This window comes from Balaenoptera ricei, chromosome 1 (genome assembly GCF_028023285.1).
Source record: "Balaenoptera ricei isolate mBalRic1 chromosome 1, mBalRic1.hap2, whole genome shotgun sequence".
NCBI classification, from domain to species: domain Eukaryota; kingdom Metazoa; phylum Chordata; class Mammalia; order Artiodactyla; family Balaenopteridae; genus Balaenoptera; species Balaenoptera ricei.
The window spans coordinates 105658508-105677468 of record NC_082639.1 but is presented as its reverse complement, the minus strand read 5'-3'; the positions used below and the strand labels follow the sequence as shown (position 1 = coordinate 105677468).

At 44.5% G+C, this 18961-nt stretch overlaps 1 protein-coding gene across 1 annotated transcript; it reads right to left on the bottom strand.

Annotated features, from left to right (window-relative positions):
* Nucleotides 1–2677: 2677 nt before the first annotated feature.
* On the bottom strand, nucleotides 2678–10629 carry LOC132351543 (3 beta-hydroxysteroid dehydrogenase/Delta 5-->4-isomerase). Its single transcript, XM_059901393.1, has 3 exons — nucleotides 10106–10629; nucleotides 6189–6353; nucleotides 2678–3802 (listed from the first exon to the last, which is right to left on the bottom strand). The coding sequence occupies exons 1-3, from the start codon at nucleotides 10248–10250 to the stop codon at nucleotides 2991–2993; spliced, it is 1122 nt and encodes a 373-aa protein (XP_059757376.1). The 5' UTR covers nucleotides 10251–10629; the 3' UTR covers nucleotides 2678–2990.
* Nucleotides 10630–18961: the final 8332 nt, after the last annotated feature.

Genomic DNA, 18961 nt, shown 5'->3' with positions numbered 1-18961 from the left:
CGTCTCCCTGACGCGAAGTATGTGCTCTCCAGCACACCACACTCCCCGCCAGTCCCTAAAGCCTCTTAGCTTAGGCTGCCTCACTTATACATGGCGCCTGGCTCCTGCAGGCATGTGTGTTTGCCATCTTCATGTAAAATCTTTGAAGTCAAAAAGCTTTCTTTATAACTGGAACTGAACCACTAACTCGCTGGATGACCTTGAGCAAGTTACGGACCTCTCTGTGCCTCCATTTGCTCATATGTCAGACTAGGATAATAAGTGTACCTACTGTTGAGTGTTGATTGAGCATTATTATATAAAGTATTTAGAGCAATACCTGGCTCATAATTCTGCTGCTTGCTAAAAGTCCACAATCTTTTATCCAAAACCCTTGGGGCTAGATGTGTTTTGGAATTCAGGTTTCTTTTGGATTTTAATAAGGCCCCGCCCCCCCCCCCCCCCCCCCCACTGCTCAGCCTCTTCCCCCTGCCTGGACCACCTCACTCTCCTACCCAAGGCCCACCCCTCCTCCAAGGCCGAGCTGAGGTCCCACCTACTCCTTGAGGTTTTTCCCAGTAACTTCAGCTCAGCTCCATTTTCCGGAGTCAGTATACACAGTACTTAACCTGCTGGCTGAGCACTTACCTGCCCTCCTTCACTCATTCACCTGTACTCCAAGCAGTCACCCAGGTGTGTGTGGGGCGGGGGCGGGGCGGGGGCGGGGCCGGCGGCTTCCTTCTTCCCTCCGGGCCTCTGCTGCCTCCGTGCGGTGCTTCCCTGCATTGCACCTCGGGCCCCTGTGCACGAGCTCGGACCGCCCCGCGCGGTTCATCCTGAGCCCGGTGCCAGTAAGGATGGGGCTTCGGTGGCCAAAACCTTCCCAGGTCTTTATGCTTATTCAGCTGAGACCAACAGCCGGCCAGATCCCCTCTCCTCTTTCTCCGCTCACACCAACCCCCGTTTGCCCTCTGGTGACAATGCCACTTCCCTTCCCTGGGAGAACAGCCCTGGCGGGTTTATAGTTGTGGGATTTCCCTGGGCTAAAAAACGGACAGAGGGGACTTTGTCCCAGACTCCACCACCCTCTTTCCTTCCTTCTCTATCGGTGTAAACATATGCGGGTGTGCACACCTCACCGGGTTGGCAGATGCTGCCTTTTGTGTTTTGTGCGCTGGAGGAAGGCAGGAAGGGAATGTTTCTTCTCTCACCTTGTCTCACCCCCTGGGGCCACTCCACCCTGATCCCTGGGTGCCAGATCCTCTGTCTCTTGGGGTTTTGAAGGTGATGGAAACCTGTTCGTTTGGGCCAGAGTGTTTTTCCCCTTTCTCCTTAAGAGTGAATGCTTAAACTACCTCCTTTGTGGTAATCAAATTCAACCAAATTCATAATCCGTACATTCCCTGGGTAAGAAAGAGGACATCTGGGTGTTGGTCTTGACTCTTGTTGTGTCCGTGGTTCATAAAGACAGGCAACACCCTGGTCTAGAAGGAGAGAGCTCCCCACTCCCCGCACTGAGCCCCACGCCACCTTCTCACCTGCTTCAGGTCACGTGGTCCTTGTTGGCCTGGCAGTGTTTCTTTTGACTGTTGGTCCTCCAGTCGGTTAACGAATGTGTCATCATTTAAGTCCCCAGACATGTCTCGATTGGCCTCCCTTCCTTAGGGGCATTGAGAAGGATGAGAAGGCCAGTGATTAGGGGAAGATGGAGGGAAGGGAAAGAGGCTAAGGAGGTGAGGGAAGACAGCATGCAGTGTGAGGGAGAGGTGCGGAAGAGGGAGGAGGAGGAGTTAAGTCTCTACTTTCTGCGCTGAGTAGGAGGGTTTACAACTGTCCCCTTTACTTTCCTAGGAAGCCGTGGTGCGGCTTCATTGTGTGATTTGAAAGGTTGGAATGTAGGCTTATGAGTTGCCAGAGTCGCCAACACACATAGATCCAAGTGCGTTCTAGGGACCTTCAAGGACACTGGCATTGGCAGTGGAGGCTGGCTGCACCTTTGCTTCTCCCTCTCCTCCCAGCTGACAAGGGTATGAACACCTCCCAGATTCCCCCAAGGGGGCTGTCCTTGGTCCTGGGGTGTCTCCTGCACAGGACTGGGCAAGAAGTAGGTGACCCAAGGGAGCTGGGCTCTCCCAAGGATCAGTACCCCATGTCCAGTGCTCTGCTGCACCGCCGACAAACCATCCACCACCCCGTCCCCGTTTTGCTATAAATTTTGGGCAGTTCAGGCTACACAATTCAGCGGATGGATAAGGGTTTTCAAGTCAGTCCATCTGGGTTAAACGGTCTCATAGCAGTTAGCGTGACTGTGAACGAGTTTCCTTATTCATCAAAGGGAATAGTCATCCCTACCTCGTAGGTTTCTGGTGAGGGTTAAATAAGTGATCTATGTCGGTCATCTAATACATGCCTGAAACGTAGTAAGTGCTTGGTCAATCCTAGGTTCCCCTTCCCGACACTTCTGCCCCCCCAGCCCCGAGCTACTTTTCTAAATAGGAGGTGCTGATTGGGCGGGGTGGGGAATAAAAAGGTATGCAATCACATAAACCATAACTTCCTCCAGATTAGTCATTAAAACGTTTATTACGTTCATTGAGCTGTGTGAAGGAATATGAACTTTTAAAAGAAAAGGAATGCTTTTGCATTTAACAAAGGAAATGGAACTAACAGGCAAAACTCTAAGTTAAAAGAAGCCCAAATAGCTCAGAATCGTCAACTGAGACGGTGGCACCAGCAGCTGCAGCAAATCACCTTGTCTGGCCGTCCCCTGGAGGGAGGGTAGGGCAGAAAGCTTCCCGTTGGGCCAGTGACAGGGAAAGGTTTCTGGTGGAGGGAGGAAGACAATAAGATGATCAAATGATGATCATCATTTTATCAGATGATCATCTGATAAAAGGGAGGCAGGAGGACCCGGGCTTGTGCCTGTGTTGTTTGCTGCATGAAACCGGAAGGGGAGAGCGTGACAGGCGGCTCCTAACCATGCCCACATCCACATCGTTCTCACCCCCAGATCAGTGAGTCTTTGTTTTCAGGGTCTCCTTGTGCTGTTTCACCAGGGAGCCGACCCACTCCTTGGTTTTCTGCTTGGCTTCCTCCCAGGTGAAGAGGGGCTCGTACCCCAGCTCTCGCTGAGCTTTCTTATAGGAGAAGGTGAACACACTGTTTGACAGGGTTACCAGGTGGCAGTTGAAGGGGGGTCGATATCTGTAAATTGGACTGAGCAAGAAGCTCACTATCTCCAGCAGGAAGGCAAGCCAATACTTCAGAGAAACAGGAAGGCTCATCCCGGAATCCAGGCAGAGGCCCCATTCTTTGCCCAGAGTGTAATTGAGGTCATCATAGCTTTGGTGAGGTGTGCCGTCTGAGATGTAGTAGAACTGTCCTTGGATGCTTGGGGCCTTTTGGGGGTCCCGAAGGGCCCTCAAGGCCAGAATGTGGGCCCAGGCCACGTTGCCAACATAGACTGGGTTGACTCTGGAGAACTTGCAGTGATTTGTCAGGATGCCATTGTTCTTCAGGGCATTTTCCACGTGGGCAAAAAGTAATGGGCTCCCCTCCCCATAGATATACATGGGCCTTAAGGCACAAGTGTACAAGGTGCCACCATTTTTAAGAGCCCACCCATTAGCTCCCAGCACAGCCTTCTCGGCAAGCTTTTTGCTGTATGGGTATGGAGAGGACCATGCCGTTTCAAGATGCTCTTCTTCGTGGCCGTCCTGGATGATCTCCCTGTAGGAGTTGGGCCCAGCCACCTCTATGGTGCTGGTATGGATGAAGACTGGCACACTAGCCTGCACACAGGTCTCCAACAGGAGCTGGGTACCTGCCCACGGAGAGCACACCGTCAGTGTCAGGAAAGAGTCCAGAGCCAGCCATGCCATGGACCATGTCTGCCCCTCACCCTCAAGTGAGGTGGCTATTGCACATGAGGAGTGCATTCTTGTGTGTTTCTGGCTGAGATCAGATTATGCTAAATCCACAGGACGAAAGCAAAAATGAAAAGAGGCCAAGATCTGGATTCTGGAGAGCAAGCATTTCTAGGCTTTTGGATTTCGCGGACCAGTGTACGTACTTTTAATTTCAGAAAAGGACAACGAGTTGCCACTTTATATTTTGCAGAGTAAAGAGATTTTAAAATGATCATTTATCCTGTCTACCACCTCATTAAAGATAGGCTATTTTAACTTAAAAAATTAGGAGGCCATACTCTTAGAATAAGGACAGCTCTGGTCCTTAGGCAAAAGAGGACAGCTGAAGGATTCACATCACACACACACACACACACACACACACACACAGAGTTGTATATAGGTAATATATACTCTTAAGTACGCATTGAATTGTTCGTATTTTTCTCCTTTTTTTTTGAAGACCAATAAAAACTTGTCACAAGGACTTTTTTTTGAGTCACTGAGCAAATGATTGGTGGGTTCTGGGCAGAAGCTGGAGATCCAGACTCTGTTTCTGACTGTGTGTTTCCTACAAAGACCACTGCTAATTGTGGCTGTGGCTTGTTTACCCAGGTCTGAAAAGTCGGGGTGGCAAAGCTTCCTTTTGCTTAGTTTTCTGGAGCTACCACTGGCCTTGTGTGTTGAGCCGGAGGAAGAAGCAGAAAGGAGTGCGCCCTCTGCTGGTAATATCTATCATGGGAGGATCTTGCAGAATTCCTTTATCTGGGTAGAATTTTAGCTCATGGAGGTAACCCAGAGTGCCTTCCTTACAAGAAGGAAGCAATTTCCTGGGCAAAGCATCATTTTTGGGTGGTATTTTAAAAAATCCTTTTTAAGGTCTCTGTGTAATTTGCTTTTCAGGAGAGACAGCCTCCTTTTTAAAAAATTAAATCTAGAAGCAGAGAAAATTCGGAGCTAATTTACCTGCAGAGGGAGAAATGGCCATGATTGTGAAGTATTTTCTAAACCTGTCAGTGATGCTAGTTTTAGTCAATGGAGGCCTCTAACACTTCTCAGGGATTTCAAATCCCCTGTTGTTGGGAGCCGTGGAGAGTAGAAGTTATGGGGGGGGGGCCGAAAGCTCAAGACTGGTTAAACTTAGCACCCTCCTGGCAATATGGGGGTGACCAGGGGTGTGGCTTAGTTGAAACTAGAAATGGTCTTTTTTGAGACTGTGCAATTTTAGGCTGGAGATGCAAAAGCAATCAGTTGCTTTAGAAAAGGAGTCTCTGAGTAGACTAACTCTGGCAGGCAGGGCGTGGAAGACAGATGGACTAGGGTGCTGTGGTCCTAGAGAGACTGGCCTCCAGGGGTCAGAGGGAGGATACTACACAGCAAGCTAATAAGGGATTTAAGCTAATCCCTTGAGTGACTCTGTCTAGATTTAAAGTGAATTGGAAAGCCACAGTTCAGAAAGAGCCACCAAGCATTTAAGGGATGAGGATCTGAAGAGGGTATGCTTTGGGCACCTGGCTAGGAGCTACTCTTCAATAATAGATCTGGTAGTGAGCTGAAGAGATGGTATTACGGATAATGGGAAACTATTCTTGCTAAGAAAATATTACAGGAAGACAAGTGCTGGCTAATTCTGTACTGCCAGACCACTGTGAACCAGCTTTGCTAGTTCTCTTGTGAGGAATCCTTCTAGGGGGTGAGCAGGAGGGCTCTGGCATTCTCTTTACCCTTATTATCCTTCCTTTGCAGGAAGTCCTTATTATCCTTCCTTTGCAGGAAGTCCTGCCCGAAGGAAACCAGCCCAGAGCTGTGTCCCGTCACTCCTAACTGACTTGGGGGTACCTCATACCACAGAGCTCTTAGTTCTTGGCTGTATGGTGACCCTCAACTTAGAACCAAACAGAAAAGCTAGCATGATGCCCAAGGAAGCACTTGTAAGGTCTGGTTCCAGCCCAGTGGAGACAGGAGGTGGCTGGATAGCAAGAGTTTGAGGTTGGAGCTGAGTCAACACTTGATTGGACCAGCAGAAGGGTTTTCGTGGCCTTTGGACTCACACAGGCGTGGGTTTAAATTCTAGCCCTTTCACTCCTCCCCATAGGGCCTTTGACAAGTCACTTAGCCTGTCTCAGCCCTAGTTTCCTCATCTGAAAAACTGAGGATGATGACCTTGAATCTCTGTTGGTGGTGATGAGGAAAAGTACTTGGTGCCCACCCAGCAGGTGTTCACCAGCCTCCTCCTCACTTATCCCAGCTTCTGACCCTTGCTTGCCCACTTCCCTTCAGCTCCACCCCAGGATCCTGTACCTTTCACATTGACGTTCATGATGGTCTCTCGCTGGACGGCGTTCATGACGTCGATGACAGAGGCGGTGTGGATGACCACCGAGGTGCCCCGGCAGGCTTCCTTCAGGCACTGCTCATCCAGGATGTCTCCTTCCAGCAAGGTCAGCCTGATCTTGCTCTGGAGCTCTGTGTGAACAGGAGTCAGGTCACTGGAAGGCTTTCTGGATCTGGAAGATTCCTGATGACCCAGGTCTTTAAGGACAGGTAGATTGGGGGGGAATGAGGAGTGGGGAGGGGGGAACATCCCATGGAGGGACCAAGTCAACAAGGGCACAGAAATCAGAATGTGTAGCATGTCTTGGGAAAGAGCAAACATCTCTTTCCATCCCATCTCATTCTAAAAAAGAGAGTTTGAGCAGTGAGGAGTCAACAGTGCCTGGAACACAAAATTGTTAAAGAGACTCATGGGGAGTTTATAAAATTCATTAAGGAGTGGATTTGCGTTTAATTTGGTAGGGAATGGGGAATCCGGTATAGGTTTGGAATTAAAGGAGAAATGTAAACAGAGTTGTGCTGTAGGACGCGAACCCTGGCTGCAGTATTATAAAGTGGATCAGTCTAGTGGATATAAGAGAAAGCAAGGTGACTGAGGGATTAATCACACCGTCTGTGCCACAGTTCACATGGGGAAGACTGGAACCGGGGATCCAGGAGTGGGAGCCGAGAAGGGGAGAGGTACACAAGGTTCGACTTTCAGACCTTACCTTGCCAGGTCCTGGTTCTTACTGGTGATGGGCTGGGAGGAAGAGTCAAAGGCAGCCCGAGTTTTTCCCACTTGAGTGATCAGGAGGATAGTGGTGCTTATTAACAGGAATTTAGGATGGGCCCGAAGGATGGATTTAACTGAAAGAGCTCTTATTAGATATCATCAAAAGCAGATATCAACGCTGAAAATGAGCCAGCCACCGAGGGACTAACATTCTGGCCATCTAGCCAAGGGTTGCAGAGACGACATCAGGGTCTCTGGCTCCTCTGAAGCCCGTGGGAAGTGGCGCTACTGTGCACTACTGGTAAGTAAGATCATCACCTCAGATTAGCCCACGTCATAAATGCCACGCTACATACAGTTTGTATAAATAACCTGCACTTATTTTGTGCTTTTTATTTTGCACACGACTTTCAGCTTTCTTATTTCCTTTCACAGCTATCTCATGAGATAGGGATTCTGATTTCCACTTTACAGGCGAGGAAACCAAGGCTCAGAGAGGGTGAGGAAACGCCCAAGTCACACTTCTAGTGAAGACTCTAGCCTGTCCCCCCACCCCTCCGCCTTCAAGCCTTGCTTGCGCTCCTGTCACCCACACACAGGACTGGCACTTTTCTGGGGCAGAGTAAGGACGTCAATTTAAATGAAATTGGCAATGGACGGCAGAGAACAGTGAGAGAGAAATTCAGAGTGAAAAATTCAGGGTTGCAGAATTTCCTTCTTGGGTTACAACTTGGAAGAACCTTAAGCCTGCTCTCCTTAAGCCTCTGCAACATTAGCTCCGCCCCAATGCTTCCACTCCAAAAAGGCCACGAAGTGAGAGAAAGGCAGAGGAATTAGCCGCAGAGTGGAATTTTCTGATTGTGTCCCCACGTCTGCCCTGCCCCTCCCTTACTCTGCCTCTCTTTCAAGGCTAACGTCAGCAGACTGGCTCAAAGGAATTGCTATGCCCTGAAGCCCAAGGCCAAGGGAGGAAAGACCTCTTACCCATTAGTATGCAGGGCTGCAGAGAGAACAGCAGAGGGCGCTGTGGATACCTCGGCGGTGGAGCCCTGGCTTCCTCCTCCAAGGCTCTGTGGACTTGGCCTGTGTTTTGCATAGACTGAATATGCAGTTGCTTACGTGGTGTGAACTGGATTGGAGGGAGGCCCAGAGAGAAGCTACTAGACAAACTAGTGGTTAAGAGTACAGACGCTGCAGCCAGACCGCCTGGGTTCAAATCCAGCTTTGCCATTTTCCAGGTGGGGGACCTTGAACAAGTTAATTAACTTCTGCAACGTCTGCATGTTTGTGTCCCCTCAAAGCCATTTGTTGAAATCCTAATGCCAATGTGATGCTGTTAGGAGTTGGGGGGATCTCTGGGTGGTGATTAGGTCATGAGGGTAGAGCCCTCACGAATGGGATTAGTGTTCTTATAGAAGAGACCCCAGAGAGATCCCTCGCCCCTTCCACCATGTGAGAACACAGTGAGAAGGCGTGGGCTATGAACCGGAAGAGAGCTCTCACCAGGACTTGACCCTGCCTTGATTTTGGACTTCCAGACTCCAGAACCGTGAGCAATACATTTCTGATTATAAGCTACCCAGCCTGTGGTATTTTGCTGCAGCAGCCTGAATGGACTGGATTCTTCTGTGCTTGTATTCTCATCTTTCAAAAAAGAAGGGCACTGTTCCCCATCCCAGAGGGTTGTGATGAGAAACAAATGAGTTGACACACGTAAAACACTTAGCGCAGCGCCTGGCACAGAAAGAACACCGTGAGTGGTCTCTGTTATTATCCTGACAGAGGCCCCTGCCCACCCATGACAGCGCCTGACTTATTCACGTTGGGGAGATGTTCCTCTTAGGTTGAGCATTGCCCTCTCTGGGCGTAAGTTGTCAGACTGCAAATATTGCTGAGATGTAGGGATTACAAACGGTTGATGTTGATCGGTTGTGAATTTTTTTTTTTTAAATCAGAGACGCTGTTGAAGCAGAGGATAGAGGAAATAGAATGTTTGCAGAGGTCAGGGGAGAGGAAAGGGGAACAGAGCGGTGGGCAGGGTCCAGGAGAGCGGGCTGGGGAGGGGGGGCTTTGCGTGGGGAGAGGGGTCCTCTGAGCAGCCAGGGCCTGCATGTAGATAGCCAGTCCACTGGGGCCGGGGAGGGGGACAGGGAATTGGTTTGGGGGCGCCTAAGGGGGAAATGGCAGAAACTGAAGATTCACTTTGCCAAGCGTCAGCCCTAGGGCCGTGTGACTGGAGTTCTAGTCTAAGCTCTGCTACCCATTAATCCGGGTAGCAAGTCGCTTTACCTTTGCGGACCTCAATTTCCTCATTGTCCGGATGGGTGTTACCCCTCTCCTACCTTCCTCACAGGGTTATTTTGAGGATCTGGGGGGCGAAACAGGTTGGAAAATACACTATAAATCAAGCTTTTGCATTGGCACCATGGGCAGCAATCTGGAAAGGGAGGCGTGAGCTGCTTCAGCAGATCCTGCAGTCACTGCCTTGTGGTGATGAGGAGAGAGGCGAGTGATAAAAAGAGATGTACAGGGAATCCACGCGAGGTGTGTCTGCACTCGTGCTGCCTCTTGTTCTGTTTCTGGCTCCCTTGCTGCAGGCTTGTGCATGCTCTGCTATTCCCTCTCTCCTGCTCCCTCTAATTCTCTCTCTCTCTCTCTCTCACACACACACACACACACACACACACACACACTCGCTTCACCTTCTCTTCCTTCTATTTCACCTTCACTGGAGATGCTCAGTGAAGCCACAGAAAGACCAGAGCAATCAAGAGGGGCGGGGACCCGTGGGCGGGGTCTCCAGGTTAATGGCACTTGCTTGCCCTTTGCAGATGGTACATAGCAAGTGACAAGACAAAAATCATCAGAACATTGAAGACTCGTTGACAAGGGAGAAAACTGAAACATGATTTTCTGGATGAGAAGAACAGAGGCTGAAGTGGCTGGTCTACGGCCACCCTCTCTAATCCTGGGTCAGGACCAGAATCATCTCCTGACACCATCTGTGATTACACCATGGTATTACCCCATCTGTAATCTCCTTTCTGATAACATGGGATCAGCCTTGATTTGACTACAGCTTTCCTTAAGTTGCTAGACAAGAACCCCCTCCCCACACCTATGCAGGGTTTAAAATGGAGCTACACACCCACGACTCAAGTTCACTTACTAGAAAATTCCTCCCGAACTTCTGGTCTGAAGACTTTGTCTAGCACCCGGATCTCCTGCAGCTCCTTCTCCTCCACCAACAAGCGGACGATCCTCTGACCCAGAAACCCTCCTCCTCCTGTCACAAGGCAGCTCCACCCTGCCATGGCCAAACCTGGGCACGGAGAAACACTTGCCAGGAACCAGAAAACACTGGGGAGCAGTTTGGATGAGAGGATGACACAGGAGAGAGCCTAAAAGAAATGTCAAGTCATTACATGCTCATAAAACCCCACTGTGTTCCTTCTACTCCATTTTTGCAAAAATCCCATGCACCCCCTCCCAGGAGTAGCTGAAAGAAAATGAAAAAGCTCTAACCTGTTAGATTGTTGCAAGCCAGATGAAAGAGCTGGGTTCTGGTCTCCTGATCTCCCAAAGACAGGACTGAAGGGAGCTTTATGTGCTGTTTCCTCTGACTCAGCCCACTTCACCTTGAACTCTTACTCCATACTCATTGCTCACCCCTGGTCACTTCATCAAAAAGTGGTGAACTTTTAACTTGTATCTCTCATTCCTCCAAAGCACAGGAAGAGAAAGCAAGCTTCAAGGCCACAGTGTGATAAAGATTCTTGGTTCTACCCTCAACAGGACTCGTGGAGGTCAGTGTCCACTGTCTGTGATCCACAGTCTGTAAACTTAAGCTAGACTGGGAGAAATCTCCCAGCACAGTGTGAATTGCTGCTTTGTGCAGTAAATACATCTGGGTGGGGTGGGGCGGTGGAGGGTGCCTTCACTATGGAAGGCAATTTTCTTTCCCACCCAATATATCTGGAGCCTCAATTTCGATTTCCCCCTGGAGAGCTCTGGGTTTCTCTAGGAAGAGAACCATTGAAGGGAAGCTATCTGGTGATAACCACCTAGTTCTGTGACCTGTACAACGAGAGTAGGTGTATTGCTGTTAGCTTAACTGACACCATCTTGGTCCCTTACAGTTCTTCCTGTCCTTTCACTGACCCTACTCAGAACTGTGCAGTGAATTACTTCTCTGTCATCAAGGGCTTTGTAATAGATATTAATAGATTTTGTTTAATAACTATTAAGGCCAGGTGGCCTCTATGCTCTGTTAGTCCCCAAACAATGATGAAAACCTTTGCTGACGTATTCTCGGTGCCCATGTGACTAGTTACCCCTTCATAAATATTAATGTAGGAATGCACGTCCTGCTTCCAAGCGCTGACCCTCATACCCTAGGTTAGTTATAAAATTGTCCTGATGGCCCTCAGCAGTGCTGAGTGCAGCTGTGAATGCCTCTGGATCATTGTTTACCAAACCCTACTCTGTAAGTTACAATCTAATAAACTGATCCATTGATTACATGGAGCTGCCTGCCTCATTTTTCCTTCTCAAGATGTCTCCTCAGTTCGATGGGCACTTTTTCTTCCCTCTGTCCTCCAACAGTAGAGATCTGTAGCTGTGGGCCACAGTAGCTTTTATTATGAATGTTTGCACTCACCCCAGATTTTGGTTGCAAAACCACTCTCAGTAGATTCTGTTTTTTTTTTTTTTTTTAATTTATTTTATTTATTTATTTACTTTTGGCTGTGTTGGGTCTTCGTTGCTGCACGTGGGCTTTCTCTAGTTGCGACGAGCGGGGGCTACTCTTCGTTGCGGTGTGCGGGCTTCTCATTGCAGTGGCTTCTTTCATTGTGGAGCATGGGCTCTAGGCGCACGGGCTTCAGTAGTTGCGGCACACAGGCTCAGTAGTTGTGGCTCACGGGCTCTAGAGCACAGGCTCAGTAGTTGTGGCACACAAGCTTAGTTGCTCCGTGGCATGTGGGATCTTCCCGGACCAGGGATCGAACCCGTGTCCCCTGCATTGGCAGGCGGATTCTCAACCACTGCGTCACCAGGGAAGCCCCTCTCAGTAGATTCTTGAACTGAAGATGCCTATATGCTTCAGAAGCCTGTGCCCAGAGATGCCCAAATACCACCGCCATAAGCTTTGCAAGATACTGTCAAAAAAGTGAGGTGTAATTTACGTGCATTAAAATGTCCAGATCTTAAGTGTTAGTTCAATGAACCGTTACAATTATGTACACCTATATAAGAAACCACCCAAAACAAAATATAGAACATTTTCTTCCCTGCAGAAAACTCTTTCCTGCCCCTTTCCAGTCAATTCCCATCCTTCCAATCTACCCCAGAAACAACTACACTCTGATATTTAGTGGATAGATACTCTCCTAATTTTTCTTCTAAATTTATGGTTCTGGGTATATATTTAAATATAGAATCCATTTAAAATTAACTTTTGTACACTGAATACAGAAAAATTTACTATTGTATTCCTTTACTGTCTATCCATTTGCTTTCATCAGTTTTTTTTTTTGTTTTAATTATTTGCTTGCTTATATTTACTTTGGGTTTAATTTACACTTCTGTTTCAAGTTTCTTATGGTCAAAGATTGGATACTTGATTTCTTCTTTTTGACAATGTGCATTTGCATTTAAAGCTGCAAATTTCCCTCTAAGCATTGTATTAGCTGCATCCAACAGTTTTGATATATTAGATTTCTGTCATCATTCAGGTAAAAATATTTTCGAACTTACCTCTGATTTCTTCTTTAATGTGTGAGTTACTCAGAGCATGTTGTTTAATTTCTAAAATTGGGGATTTTTTAGGCATCTTATTGTTATCAATTTCTAATATAATACTATTGTGGTCAGAGCATATACTCTGTTTGACTTTGATTTTTAGATATTTATTGAAACTTGTTTCGTGGTCCAGAAAAAATGGTCTATCTTGGTGAAATGCCGCATGCTCTTGAAAAGAATTTTTCACGTTTCCATCAGTTGTTGGGAGTAATGCTTTACAAAGAGTGGGTTTGACCCCCTACTCCAGGTCTCTCCCTCTCCCCATGTTATAGACATTCTCCTCTTCCCACTAGGGACCTGACTCCCAATGCCTCAAACACACTTGCTTAGGAAAGGTTGACCCTAGTCACTGAGTTATAGCATCTTGTTCCCTGAAGCTAGCAGCACTAACTAAAGGCCTTTGTCTTGCTGAGACCCGGAGAGCCTATCTGAGGCCACCAAAGTGCATCATACAGCTTTGCCTGCTCTAGCAATGCTGTAAGTGAACCATATACATCCCCCGTCCTCTTCGAGGCTGGCGTTTGTACCCATTCCCCCAGCTGCTGGGAATGTTGGAGGCTGGTAGATTTCAGCTAGTGTCTCTCTGGGAATTGCCTTCAGCCAAAGAGCCAAAAGAACAAGAGTTCAGCGTCTCTGAGTGGAACCAATAAACTCTACAGACAGTGAGAAATAAAATAAAGGGGAAGGCAGATGGGGACCACAACATCACCTTTCTTTTATTTCCAAACATTTTTACAGAGATATAATTTACATGCCATAAAATTAACTTGCTTTAAGTATACAATTCAACTATTTTAAGTAAAATTATGAACTTGTATAACCATCACCATTGTCCTGTTTTGGAACATTTCTATCTCCCCCAAAAGATCTCTTGTGCCCATTAGCAGCCACTCCTCATTCCCACTCCCCAGCTCTGGGCAACTTTTTTTTTTTTTAATATTTATTTATTTATTTATTTATTTTTGGCTGTGTTGGGTCTTCGTTTCTGTGCGAGGGCTTTCTCTAGTTGCAGCAAGCGGGAGCCACTCTTCATCGCGGTGTGCGGGCCTCTCACTATTGTGGCCTCTCTTGTTGCGGAGCACAGGCTCCAGATGCGCAGGCTCAGTAGTTGTGGCTCACGGGCCTAATTGCTCCGCGGCATGTGGGATCCTCCCAGACCAGGGCTCGAACCCGTGTCCCCTGCATTAGCAGGCAGATTCTCAACCACTGCGCCACCAGGGAAGCCCCTGGGCAACGTTTTTTTTTTTTTTTTTTTTTTTTTTATATATACAAATATTTAATTACGTACTGAAAATAAATTACAGGAAAGAACTTTAAAATGCAACAGAGGACAAAGTCACGATAAACATTCCTGGGCAACTTTTAATTGACTTTCCGACTCTATAGATTGGCCTTTTCTGGACATCATATAGATAGAATCATACAATATATGGTCTTTTGTGTCTGGATTCTTTTACTTACCATAATATACTTTTTTTTTTAATAAAACAGATAAGCAACAAGGATATATGGTATAGCACAGGGAATTATAGCCATTATCTTGTAATAACTTTTTTATTGGAGTATAATTGCTTTACAGTGGTGTGTTAGTTTCTGCTGTGTAACAAAGTGAATCAACTATACGTATACATATAACCCCATATCCCCTCCCTCTTGGGTCTCCCTCCCACCCTCCCTATCCCACTCCTCTAGGTGGTCATAAAGCACCGAGCTGATCTCCCTGTGCTATGCGGCTGCTTCCCACTAGCTATCTATTTTACATTTGGTAGTGTATATATGTCCATGCCACTCTCATTTCATCCCAGCTTACCCTTACCCCTTCCCGTGTCCTCAAGTCCATTCTCTACATCTGCATCTTTATTCCTGTCCTGCCCCTAGGTTCTTCAAAACCTTTTTTTTTTTCTTTTTAGATTCCATATATGTGTGTTAGCATACGGTATTTGTTTTTCTCTTTCTGACTTACTTCACTCTGTATGACAGACTCTAGGTCCATCCACCTCACTACGAATAACTCAATTTCGTCTTTTTATGGCTGAGTAATATTCCATTGCATATATGTGCCACATCTTTATCCATTCATCTGTTGATGGACACTTAGGTTGCTTCCATGTCCTGGCTAAACAGAGCTGCAATGAACACTGTGGTACCATAATCTATTTTTGGGGCTCATCTGTGTTGTAGTATGTATTTCATTCCTTTTAGGTGTTGAATACTATTTCATTGTATGGATAGCCCATATTTTGCTTATTCATTGACCATTTGATAGTTGGAATGTTTCCACTTCTTGCACTATTATGGATAGAGCTGTTATGAACATTCACATACAAGTGTTTGTGTGGATACTTTCATTTCTTTTGGGTAGATAACGAGGAGTGAAATTGTTGGGTCATATGGTAAATTTATCTTTAACTTAAGAAGTTGCCAAACAGTTTTCCAAAGTGGCTGCATTTCCTACCAGTAATGAGTGTGTGACATTTCTGTTTTTCCACATTGTTGTTTCTTCATATTCTCCAATTGACATTGTGTATTTTTTAAATTATAGCCATCTTAGGGAGTAAGAAGTGGTGTCTCATCATGGTTTTGATTTGCATCTCTCTAATAACTAATGATGCTAAGCATCTTTTCATATGCTTATTAAACATTCCCATACCTTTTAGGTGAAATATCTATGTGAATCTTTTGTCCACTTTAAAATTGGATAACTTATTTTCTTGTTGTTGATTGTATTTTATATTCTAGATACAAGTTCTTTAATAGATATATGATTTGAAAATATTTTCCCAGTCTGTAACTTATCTTTTCATTTTATTGATAATGTCTTTTGAAGAACAAATATTTTTAATTTTGACGAAGTCCCATTTTTCAATTTTTTTTCTTTTACCACTCATGTTTCTGTCTGACTCAAGGTCAGAAAGATTTTAACCTGTGTTTCCTTCTAAGAAGTATATAGTTTTAGCCCTTCCATTTAGGTCTATGGTCCATTTTGAGGGAATTTTTGCATGTGGTGTGAGTTAATGGTCTAATTCTGATGGTCAATTGATTTTGACAAAGATGCCGAGTAACTTCAGTTGGGGAAAAGTGTAGTCTTTAAACCAATGGCACTGGGACAACTGGATTGTCTACATGTTCAGGAAGGTCAGGGCATGTTATATAAATGGGGCCCATCTGGGTCACCACCAGTTGGCATCAGAGTTTGGGAAGAACTCCTCAGCATGGGTTGAATAATATGCTCTATCAGGAAAACTCACAAAGGCCAAGGGTAGGCAAAGGAATAGAGGGCATGATTTCCCACACTAATGGGACTCCCTCTATCTTCCTGTCTGTCTCTCCAATCTTAGGGATAGCAATTTGCGCTGTGTCCTCCCCTCTTTTATGGATCCAGGAAGAGTTGTTGATTTTTCAGTCTGTTCAGCTTTTTTACCTGTTGTTAGGATGGAATGGCAACTTCTAAGCTCCTTGCCTGCAGAACCTACATGTATTATCTCCTTTAATTTTTAAAATAAACTTTATTTTTAGAAAAGATCAGGTGTGTTCAGGATGGTATGGCCATAGACATAAAATAAACTTTATTTTTAGAGCAGTTTTAGTTTTACAGCAAAATCAGGCAGAAAGTACAAAGTGTTTTCATATACACACACCCACAGCCTCCCCAACTATCAACACCAGAGTGGTACGTTTGTTACAATCATGGACCTGCATATAGAGTTATCACTCGATGTGCATAGATTACATTAGAATTCACTTTTGGTATTGTACATTCTATGGGTTCTGACAAATGCATAATGATATGTCTCTACTATTATAGTACCACGTAGAATAGCTTCACTGCCCTAAAAGTCCTCTGTGCTCCACCTAGTCATCCCTTTCTCATTCCTAAACCCTAGCAACCACTGATCTTTTGACTGTGTCCATAGTTTTGCCTTTTCCAGAAGGTCATATGTTGGAATCATACAGTATTTACCTTTTCAGATTGGCTTCTTTCAATTAGTACTATGCATTTAAGGTTGCTCCATGTCTTTTCATGGCTTGATGGCTTATTTCTCTTTAGCTTTGAGAAATATTCCACTGTGTGGGTGTACCACACTTTATCCGTTCACCTACTAAAGGACATCTGGGCTCTCTATTATCTTCCATGGATCTATTTATCTATTCTTTCACAATGCTACACTCTTTTGATTACTGTAGCTTTATAGTAAGTTTTGAAGTTGGATAGTGTCAGTCCTGTGACTTTGCGCTTTTTCTTTAATAATGTGTTGGCTATTCTGTGTCTTTTGACTCTTCATATACTTTAGATTCAGTTTGCCAATATCCACAAAATATTGATAACTTGCTGGGATTTTGACTGGGATTGTGTTGAATCTATAGGTCAAGTTGTGAAGAACTAACATCTCGACATATTGAGTCTTTCTATCCATAACACAGAATAGCTCCATTTATTTAGTTCCTTTTTGATTTCTTTAATCAGAGTTTTGTAGTTTTCTTCATATAGATCTTGTACACATTTTGTTAGATTCATACCTAAGTATTTTCTTTTATTGGGTGCTAATGTAAATGCTACTGTGTTTTAATTACAAATTCCACTTGTTCATTACTGGAATATAGGAAAGTAATTGACTTTTGTACATTAACCTTGTACCCAGTAACATTGTTATAATAACTTATTATTTCTAGGAGAATTTTTTTGTCTATCACATTTTCTACCTAGACAATCATGTTATCTGTGAAAAAATACAGTTTTATTTCTTCCTTCCTAATCCGTATACTGTTTTTTCCCTTTTCTTGTCTTATTGCATTAGTTAGGACTCCCAGTGTAATGTTGAAAAGGAATAATGAGAGGGGACATTTTTGTCTCTTTCCTGATCTTCTTGAGAAAGTGAAAACTTCCTCACCATTAAGTGTGATGATTGCTGTAGGTTTTTTGGTAGATTTAAAAAATCAAGTTGAGGAAGTTTCCCTCTATTTCTAGTTTGCTGAGGGTTTTTTATCATTAATGGGTGTTGGGTTTTGTCAAATGTTTTTCTGCATCTATTGATATAATCATATGATTTTTCTTCTTTATCCTGTTGATATGATGGTTTTACATTAATTGATTTTGGAATATTGAACCAGTCTTGCATACCTGGGATAAATCCCACTTGGTGGTGATGTATAATTCTTCTTATATACTGTCGCTAATATTTTGTTGAGGATTTTTGCATCAATGCTTATGAGAGATATTGGTCTGTAGTTTCCTTTTCTTTTAACGTCCTTGTCTGGTTTTAGTTTTGGGGTAATGCTGGCCTCAGAATGAGTTAGAAAGTATTCCCTCTGCTTCTATTTTCTGGAAAAGATTGTGGAGAATTGTTATGATTTCTTCCTTAAATATTTGGTAGAATTCATCAGTAAACGCATATGGGCCTGGTGCTTTCTGTTTTGGAAGGTTATTAATTACTGGTTCAATTTCTTTAATAGATATCAGCCTATTCAGATAGTCTGTTTCTTCTTGTGTGAGTGTTAACAGATAGTGTCTTTCAAGGAATTGGTCCATTTCATTTAGGTTATCAAATTACAGGCATGGAGACATTCATAGTATCCCTTTATTATTATTTTAATGTCCATGCAATCTGTAGTAATATTCCCTCTTTCATTTCTGATGTTAATAATTTGTGTCCCCTCTTTTTTTCTTAGTTAGCCTTAGTTATCAATCTTTCCAAACATCCAACTTTTGGTTTCTTTGATTTTCCCTGTTGATTTTCTGTTTTTAATATCATTGACTTCTGTTCTAATTTTTGCTCTTTCTCTTCTTTTGCTTACTTTGAATTTAATTTCCAAGACTATGAAAGAGAATATATATATAATATAAAAAATGAAATCACTTTGTTATACATCAGAAACTAACACAACATTGTAAATCAACTATACTTCAATAAAAATTTTTTTAAATTAAAAAAACAGAATTATGTTATTTAATCTCCAAGTATTTGGAGATTTTCCAGTCATCTTTCTGTTATTTGTTTCTAGTTTAATTCCACTGTGGTCTGAGAGCAGACACTGTACTTTTTCAAGTCCTTTATATTTGTTAAAGTGTGTTTTATGGCCCAGAATGTGGTTTATGTTGGTGAGTGTTCTGTATCAGCTTGAGAAGAATGTGTATTCTGCTGTTGTTGGATGAAGTAGTCTATAGATGTCAGTTATATCCAGTTGATTGCTGATGCTGATGTGTTTAGCTATGTCCTTACTGATT

Bases quoted from the DNA above. Each gene is read 5' to 3' on its own strand.
- LOC132351543 (XM_059901393.1), bottom strand. From the start codon at position 10,250: ATGGCAGGGTGGAGCTGCCTTGTGACAGGAGGAGGAGGGTTTCTGGGT. The intron at 6,354-10,105 runs GTAAGTGAACTT...CTGTTCACACAG, and splicing joins AGTTCGGGAGGAATTTTCTA to AGCTCCAGAGCAAGATCAGG. The intron at 3,803-6,188 runs GTACAGGATCCT...CTCCGTGGGCAG, and splicing joins CATGAACGTCAATGTGAAAG to GTACCCAGCTCCTGTTGGAG.